This window comes from Dendroctonus ponderosae, unplaced genomic scaffold (genome assembly GCF_020466585.1).
Source record: "Dendroctonus ponderosae isolate FM_Combo_2020 unplaced genomic scaffold, Dpon_F_20191213v2 Dpon_F_20191213_4, whole genome shotgun sequence".
Taxonomy (NCBI): domain Eukaryota; kingdom Metazoa; phylum Arthropoda; class Insecta; order Coleoptera; family Curculionidae; genus Dendroctonus; species Dendroctonus ponderosae.
In genome coordinates, this window is record NW_026018611.1 from 15596493 (window position 1) to 15605983 (window position 9491).

The 9491-nt window shown below is 34.3% G+C and overlaps 2 protein-coding genes across 2 annotated transcripts in view; one reads left to right on the plus strand and one right to left on the minus strand.

Moving 5' to 3' along the window:
• LOC109541268 overlaps positions 1-2509 on the plus strand; it is a 23563-nt gene extending 21054 nt beyond the window's left edge. The window contains exons 3-4 of the mRNA XM_019910079.2: positions 1687-1860; positions 1962-2509. Coding sequence (XP_019765638.2) covers positions 1687-1860; positions 1962-2239 — 452 coding nt within the window. The 3' untranslated portion in view covers positions 2240-2509. The remainder of the gene's footprint in view (positions 1-1686; positions 1861-1961) is intronic.
• Positions 1-9491, minus strand: part of LOC109541266 (rabankyrin-5) — a 73604-nt gene that overhangs the window by 47631 nt on the left and 16482 nt on the right. Inside the window, exons 3-5 of the mRNA XM_048665995.1 lie at positions 5995-6137; positions 5749-5938; positions 5524-5693 (exon numbers count right to left, since the gene is read on the minus strand). Of these exons, the coding sequence (XP_048521952.1) occupies positions 5524-5693; positions 5749-5938; positions 5995-6137 (503 nt within the window). The remainder of the gene's footprint in view (positions 1-5523; positions 5694-5748; positions 5939-5994; positions 6138-9491) is intronic.

Below are 9491 nucleotides of genomic sequence, written 5' to 3' on the forward strand. Positions count from 1 at the left end.
CATTGAACATTACCCAGCTCTGGCCCAGTGGGATAGCGACCTGAGCGTTTAGTGTACGAGTCTTAAATTTAAATTCTACGCTTAAATTGAAAACTAGTTTGGTTTTCTCTTCGCTGTTTTCTATATTATATTTCTTATACGAGTCAGTTTGGGTTCTATTTTGTTATTAAATACATACTTATTGCTGTTTGGTTAACTGAGCATGGCCGGAATTTATCAACGTAAGAGCGCAGGAATTGAAAATATTTTAGTTTAGCCATAGTAAGAAAAGCATGGAAAAAGACTTGCTTAATTACAAATTTAAATTGCTTAAAATAAGCAAGTTTTAAGGGAACAGAAATATATGAATGTAGAAAAAATAAAGTAAAAAAGTACCCGGAGAGTAAAATGACAAAAGTTCAGTTTAGCGTATATTTATTAAAAAGTTACATTATTATATTTTCATTACTATACTTATATTCTATGTCTTTTCATACAGTAAATTCAAGCAAAAAGTGTATATTAGAAATGTACCGTTAAATTTAAAAAAATGTGAGAAGCACTTGAAGCTGTAATGATAAAGGACACACGAAACTAGTTATGAAAAACAATAATTAAAAAATAGTTAGGTTAKGATTCCRAGAACGGAAATCAATTATTACCAAACAGATCSTTTAGCTACACCAGACGCAAGAACACAATGTAAATGGCAACCGCCGAGATGTGTAAATGGCAACTTTAAGCTCTTGTTTATTAAGGGRTCCCTTATTTTTAGGCTCAATTGAGCAGGCGTTAGTGTATGAAAAATTACTTTTATCTACAACTGTTATACAATGACTATGATTTGGCACTCCTTCAAATGTCATAATGATGTTTATTACCGCACAAGTGCGGTAATTAAAGATAAATGTAATTCAGATATAAAAAAGTTAWATTTGTGACCACAAACTATGATTTCAATATCATTAAYAGCACAATATTTACTTATTTTCAAACACAAATGTSTAGCAWTTTTTTTTGGGAAGTCACGCTTAAGGTCCTAATGGATTTCAAACTAATTATCCCTCGTCTGCTAATGGTCTGTCTTTGCTTCTCGTCTGCTAAACGGGTAGGTATATTGGACGATGATTCAAAAGTTGCGTTATTTCTTTTAAGATGTACTGCAAATTACTTCGTAGGTACGGAAACATGTTTAAAAAAAATAAGTTTATTTCTTGAATATATTAGCTCCTGAAAACGAATTGTCCACTTTCCTATCAGTAATATTTTAATGTAGTTTATTGGTAACTTAAAAACTATTAATCTAACCAAAGATTATAAGAGAGCCAAACGCTCTTGTAAATAATGCAAAGCGATGTTGTGAAATGAGGTTCTAAGGTTAACTGGAGCAGTTCTGTGATGAATTATGCATTTCGGTGGTCAAATGCTTGTAACGAACGTTCACATTGATATGCAGGTTACTGCTTTGGGGACTCAATTGCAAAACCAAATTTTGAGATATTAAATTCTTCTTAACTGATTGAATGACGAATTTATAACTCATCAGCTAAATGATCTTTTTTATGTTGACTTTTTCACACAATATGTTGTTTAGCCTACCGGTAGTACCAGCCTACCCGTAAAACAAACAAAAATATAACAAACCGCGTATTCATAAAATCTAGTATCAACTGCGTTTTTTTATACATGTTTATATTTATTTTTCAGATTTCCTTGGATCAGAAGCCATCGAATGTTATAAATGCGCATTTGCTCCATACATTTACTTCACCAATGAATCATCTTTTTGTAAAGATTTTGACCATTCTAACAGATTCATAGTAGATTGCCCTTACTCGACGTTTTGTGTAAAAAAGAACACGTACGCTATTATTAACGGAGGTAAGGCTTTTCAGGGCATTTATTATCATAGGGTGGATCTTATAACTGAAATAATACTTTTAATTCATATAGACATTATTAATCGACAAAATAATTTTCAGTGTCAATAAATGGTACTGAAAGAGATTGTGCGTCCCAAAAACTTGACACGCAACGTTTAAGTAATGGTAAATGGCATCCTGAAACCAGAGTGGAAGAACCATATGAAGAAGGGTGTAAGGCAAATGAAGATAAAGGTCTGAGAACAGCTTATGTAGAACACTGCTATTGTAGAGGCGAATTGTGTAATTCAGGCAAAACTGTATTCGAATTTGGACTTTTTACAATTCTATTAAATTCTCTAGCTGTACATCAGGCTGTTGGCTTTATGTTCTTATAATAAATGTTTTCCTGATAATTATTAAATAAATTAAAAGACAAAGTGCATATAAAAATACAAAAGAATATAGTAAAAATTATGTAGATAACTTAAGTAGATAATCAGGTTTATATTATTATTAGTTTCTATATATGCGATTGCTTTGACGCAAGGCAATCACTACCAGTACAGCATTTGTTGGTATCGTGTTATCTTGAAAATGACAAAGTACACATTATCAGTTATGTTGAACGCATAATGTAACAATAAAAAAAATGGAATAAATTTAAATGTACATTTAAATCATACCAAACCCTTCATGTGTATATTATTGCGCTATACAACCTATACCAAGGCCTGGGTAGCACAGTAGATTTTCCGGTGCTTACACAGCGATACCGATACGGCGCACACTTTTTATGTGTTGGGGCATAGCAAAGGACAGTGTGGTTCGTAAGTTTGTTCGTAGGTTCGCTAGCGGTACTTTTAAGTAAGTGCGGGTCTACCCAACGCCGTAGTGCTTAATTCTTAAAATTTAACCTGATTAAGGATGGGTCAGCTTAACAGGTGTCGTAGGTGTAGGCGTTCTGGTGTTCGCACCACGAATCGAAAAAAAGCCACAGAAGGCATTTTGCCACCTTATTAAAGGATATTGTTGGGAAATGAGTAAACAAGATCTATTTGTCTCTTCTGCCAACCACATAAGTTAGTCTAGGGGGCGATGTGACAATTAGTTTTTTATTTCAAGTTGTATTTGTTTCTAGTAACTAAGATAATTGAAAGAAAAACAAACAAGACGTGTGTAGAAATAACGTTCTGAGCAATATACATTTTAATTTTGCCGAGAATCGGGTTTTAATTCGTCGGTTGGGTGCATTCATATACTTAAGTCGGTGTTGGAAGTGCCATCTCAGATAGGAACGCGCACGAAGAAGAAAATAATACAAAAATACAGTCCACTTAAACATTCACCGACAGATATGGTAAATAATTATGTCCCCACTGAAATTGCAATACTGTTCCGCGAGTTCTCAACGGTTATTAAGTATTTAAATTGAGGGTTTTTTTGTCTCATAAGTAAACTGGCTTATCCATCAAGTCCAACAGTTTTCCGATTCCCATATCGTTTGATGTCTCCATAATTTTCTTCTTTAATTTAAATTATTACGCTGGAACAACCTCGTGTCCCAATAAAACCTGAACAATCCTTATCATGAAATAACCCGGCTTGTGTTTAGATCAAAGAATCAAATAACGGTTCGTATCTGTCGCACTGGCGTCAAATTCTTATTTTTTTTGTATTAGGCAGGGTCTAGACTTGCTATATATCGCTGCTTTATAGCCAAGTTACATATCATTTTAATTATTTCATAATGAAATCTAGCAAATTTTCCTACTATATAACATGTTACATGCTATCCATCCTTTGTCGGTAAAGATCAAAGAAAATCGTACAACAATCTTATTGTAACATGTAGCAACACGTCCAGACTTGCAATATGCGGTTTTCATTGTTAGCAAACGTATAGTATACATCAGTGGCGGTCATGCAGTTTTCCTAGTTTTCTGTACAAGATGGAGTTAGAAAATGATCAGTGAAATAAAGAAAGTATTTTGAAACTAATAGAATTATGGAGAAAACGTGTAGAATTATGGGATACCCGTAGTCCAGTATTTAAATTGAAACTTCAGGTACAATTAGTGATATTAATTGTTTAGAAATTTTAAACAGGTACATTAAGCTTGGATACGAGTCTCTGCTAGCCAAAAACCGTAAAGTCACTGCCAGACGTTCCAAGATGGGTACTGCATCTCTCAATCGTGTGTCCATTTTGTGTATTTTGGACCAATTAGGGTTAATAGAGATTCAAAATCTGCATCACTGATTCTACAAAAATGTTGAAAGCTCCCCTTAAATGCTAGGCCATGATTTAAAACCCACTATCATCTGTAATAAGATAATGTAAAAAAATACTTCCACTATATATGTTTCTGGAAAAGACGAATCCAAAATCTTATTTTTCGATTTTTCATCTTTTTTTTTCGTCCTCAAAAATAATAACGTACGTCGCTGCAGCAAGCAGCGCTTCTGTTTCACCCCACGAGTTCATATCACTAACTTAAGTGTGGACAAAATTCAGTTATTTCCACATCTAGCATTAAAAAAATGTTATATGACAATGTTGTGCTACATGCTATCAAGTGTGGACCCTGCTTTAGGCCGCTTAGGCGTTAGCGACATATGGCAGAAATCATATGTTTATATGGATGGGCCGCATGCGCGGAACGAGAACATTCCGGTTCATTAATATTTAATTGGTAAAAGTTAAAAGATCCGAACTTCTGAATGTCACAATTTAACTATTAAATTACGTTTGTGAATTAAGAAAGTACCCATATACTTGTGACTGACTTAAACAGTGAAGGATAAAATTTAACGTCACGCACCCTTCCCTACGAATATACACACACGCGCACACAAGCGTCTGCTTATCATGTGCACGATTTGCTTTGCTTGTTGACAGCAAAATCTCCAGTAAGCCCGTAGATACATTTTTTGGAAAGAAAAAACAATTGATAGTTTTTTTCCGCTTACTCCTTATTATTTATTTTTATCCCGCTTATTATATTAACAATCATCTTTCATTTGTGTAATGTACCAAACGTGTAAATTTCAAATGGCGCGCGTTATGCCGGGTATTCTATATACGGCTATATATAAGCTATGAAAACGGTTGATTTAACAGCTTAAAGTGTAAATGCAAATTTGTAACTTTTAAAATTGTCTATCTAATGACGTATTAATATACAGGTACTTCCGTTTGAAAAACAAAAGTTATATTGCGTTAAAAAGATTTAGTTTTAAGTCCACATGGTTAACACCCTGTACACTGTGTTGATATTTTGGTTCAATAGAATTCTTACCGGATATGTGGTGATTGGAAAGACGTATTTTTTTGTATCACTAACTGTTAGTTTTTGCTTCTACAATGAATTTTTAGATACCATGTTTTTAACCAAAATTTTACTAAAATGGCGCTAATCTGCCAACGTCGCAAGTAAGAAAAAAGTTCTAGTTCTATTTAAAAAATACACTTTGATCTTGCCTCGCTTTTCTGAGACACTCTGTATGATATAAGATATTTTTAAAATGTGCGCACTTTGTGCGTCAACAACTTTGATATGAAACTATTTTTCGAAAGTTCAACACCATAGAAAATAATGGACTCTATCGCACTAAAAACCCACCCTGTATATCACTTACATGAATGCATAAAATAGGAATGTAAAAAATATCGACTTACCCTGTTTGAATTTTCCACCAAGCATAAAAAAACAACATCTTCTCTTTGAAGCCGCACTGCACTATGCAAAGGTAAATGAGTTTTGCTCTTCAGCATCTGATGCAGTAAGGGACCACTCATGTGTTCAAAGTCGGATGAATTCAGGTCATCCCAATGTGCAGAAATGAGACCTAAAAGACATTACAGTTAATTTATATTCACTTGACGAATGTACGTTTTTATTACCAGAACAATATTCCCTTAAACCAGAGGCATGGATTTCCTCAGCAACACTATAAAACTTGACGCAGTTTCGAATATTCACTGCCGATATGAGATATTGTTCGCAGTACTCGACGAGACTGTCCAATTTAAACTCATATGCTTTTTTTATTAGTTGCAAAGTTATTTCGTCGGATACCAGTCTAATGTCGCTCTAAAATAGACAAATGCTTTTAGATACAATATATTGCAATTCGCATCACATAATACCTTATACAACCATAAAATAATTCCAGTTGCCACCGCTGAATCTATATCTGACCAGTCCAGCTCCGATTTTCCTTCAAGGAACTCTTCATTCCAAAGTGTCGATCTTGCTGTAAGAACTATTTTGTGAGCTGGCACACATTTATCTGCAAGTAAAAGACAAAATATGATATTCGTCAAACAGACATCTAAAAATATCAATTTTGCAAGAGCAATCAATGACCAAGTATTCAATCATTCAGTGTCTTGTCTCGACACATATATGTAATGCATTACAATATAAAACTGTTTAACGTTCACTCAGACAAAATATGCGAAGGTGCCATGGAAAACTGCCCTGAAGGAATTTCCATTAATGGCGTAAGCATAAATAACCTTAAATACCCTGACGACACCGTTATAATCGCGGACTTCTTGGGAGATCGTCAGACTTTGTTTGACCGTGTGGTGAGTAATAGTGCAGAATTTGGATTAAATTTAAACAAAAAAACCAAATGGATGGTCATTGCTGCATTCAAAGTTGGAATATTTTGGACACATTCCCAAAAAGGAAAAATACAGGCTTCTCAAATTAATAATAGAAGCAAAGATCACACAAGGCACTTAGAGACGAAGAAAATATTAGTCAGATAAGTAGATAAGTCATATAAGTAGTGCAAGACTCTTCGGAACTACATCAGATACGAAGAATGTCAAATGTACAAAGAATTGCAGTTTCTGAATGGTCTGCTCGAAACCAATTCAAGTTTTTCAAAATTTGACAGCTATCAGGAGATACTTTAAATGAAAAACGAATTTATGGCAGATTTTTAAATAACGTCTAGTTCCGTCAATATTAAGCTGACAAGAAAATATTAAATAGAAAAGGTGTAGGAAACGGCCTTTTAAAAAAAATGACATAATACATTTCGATAAGTTAACTGTCATTTTTTCCATATGACATAAACTTGTGTTCTTTAAATGGCAACGGTATCTGATTATGCCTTTATTAAGTAGAGCATTTTATTACGCTTTCAGTGATCATATCATTAGGGTTTTTCTCAAATGAAGTACCTGCGAATAATTTTTACTTCATTAATTTAGTTGATCGAAGTTATCCATGGAAAATAGTAGAAGGCATCCATTGTTTCCATAATAAGAAAGAGTAACTAGATCTAGTTATAAATTTAAGTTGGGTTCATTGTAAAAATGAATTATTCCAAGATTCCATTAGTTGGACGAGCCTCTGATTGCTATTTTGAGAGGTATTTTGACTGTTGTCAGCCATTCTTGAAAACATTCAAAAGATTATACAATAATTTGGAAACTTATGGAAGTTTTATATCGCCAACAATTGAAGACAAAGTAGTAAATGAAGGTGCGGAAGTTAATGTCTTGGCCATTATAACCCAGAAACCACGTACTTCAACTAGAGAGATTGCAGCTTAGCTGCAATGTGTGTTCCATAGCTCTTCATTAGCTGGGTAAAAAGTGCAGTGCTGCCGAATGAATCGCAGATGTATGTGAAGTTTTTCAACGGAATCATAAACTATTTTCAACAAAAAAGGAAGGAAACCCATTTTACAAATGGATTCAGTGTACAATGTAAATATAACCTGATGTTACGTGATTATTTAAGCAAATTTACAAAGCATTGTTCCGATTAAAATATCATTTGGTTCATTATAAAATGTATTGACAAAAATGAAGTTTTCTTGGAAAAAATGTAGTGACTCAAATAGTATAAATTTAATATAGTTGCCATATATTGCACACAAACCACTACAATTTTTAAGGGTGTTCGTTGTTAATGAAAAATAATATTTTCGGTTGAATCCGGTTGTGCTGAATGAGACGTGAATATGCAGTAAAGGTACAGGCACATTTTTTTAAGTGTCTCATCCAATTTACTACACTGACACAATAACATAGAACAAGTAAGCCTATACAAATACCTGGGACGCGACATAAGGATTGGAAGAAACAATCAAACACACGAAATAAAGCGTAGAATAGGTTTAACCCCGGCAGCTTATGGAAAATTAAGAACATTTTTCCGATTCAGTCTTCCAAGGTGGTCAAAGAAGAAGGTATTTAACCGATGCGTTCTCCCGATTTTAACATACAGCTCAGAGACTGTCGTGCCGGGGAATCCCATATTACTGGGAAACCCCTTTTGGCTGATAAATGTATGCGTGTATAGCAAAAGCGCGCGTGTTTTGCAGGGGAACCCCATTTTTACCGGGATAAATGGGCACGCATAGCGAGACCGAAGTTAGTTGATTGCACAGAACATACCCCCTGGCCTCACCCAATGACAAATTACTCAAATTAATTTCTTAACCGAATATCAATTTTACAAGTATAATTAAATGAAAGTACACAACAATATTCCGGGTATCAAAACCTCGAAGAAATTTCGCTATATAAGAAAACCCCCGTTCACTCATTTTCTTTCAAATTTTGTTTATACCGATTTGCTTCTCTAATCATTCTCTAATAATCTCGTAAGTTGACCTAGAATCGGCTACGTTGCATTATGGGTGCGCCACATATATTCCAAATAGCAAACTAACGGCAAACTGCTGGAAATTTCTGCCAAAAAAAAATTCTGTGGAGCGACATCTACAATAGCGAGGTTCGAAATAGCATGTAAATCCCGCCCTATTTTGTTTCTATTCTAAGGGGGGATATTTTGTGGTTGATTGTAGGTTTACTTCGCGATACCTTCGGTCATCTCGGGAGGGCGCCTGGACATTAATTTAAGATTATAGTGCTTGGCATAGACTATCAAAAGATAAGTCCATTTTTATCTAACCGCTCCCTTAATTGCGAGTTTATTGGTACCCGCTGTACGTACGTTCCTAGGTGATTCCCCCTTTGGCTGCCGCAATACGTGATCATTTAATTCTAATTTACTTTTAATTAATTAATTAATCTCAACGATTAATTTTTAGATCTAAATTAAATAACCTTCTTATTTCCTTGTTGGTTACGGTTAAACCAACTGGTATCCCTGAAGGAAATAAGAACGTAATTAAATTTTGTTTTTTGACGACCCGTTGGTCCGTATTATTAAGTTTTAGTTTATGTTGTATTTTTTGCCTATTCCTATAATATATGTATACAGGGTTGCTCATTAGTGCGTCAAAGTGCGATATCTCAGTAAATATGAACTTTACAAGAAAATATGTCCTACGAAAGTTTTTCATGTTTAAAAGGTCCACATTTTAAAATTACTTTCCAATATACGGGGTGTATCATAAACGTGTGGTAGTTACCAACTTTGGTTTTTTAAATGGAACCGCCCCTTTTTTCATTCATTTTCAGATTTGTCGTCAAAATTTAAGTTAAGTTTGTGTCAAACGTTTTACCTGAACAATTTACGATTTCCGAGTTATTCGTAAAAATGTGAAAGTTTTGACAGCTACTGGGTTCCACAGAAATCGATGCTGTACACTACCCGCTGCGAATTTTGGAAAACAGTTTTCAGCAATTCTAACAGAACATCATGATCTACG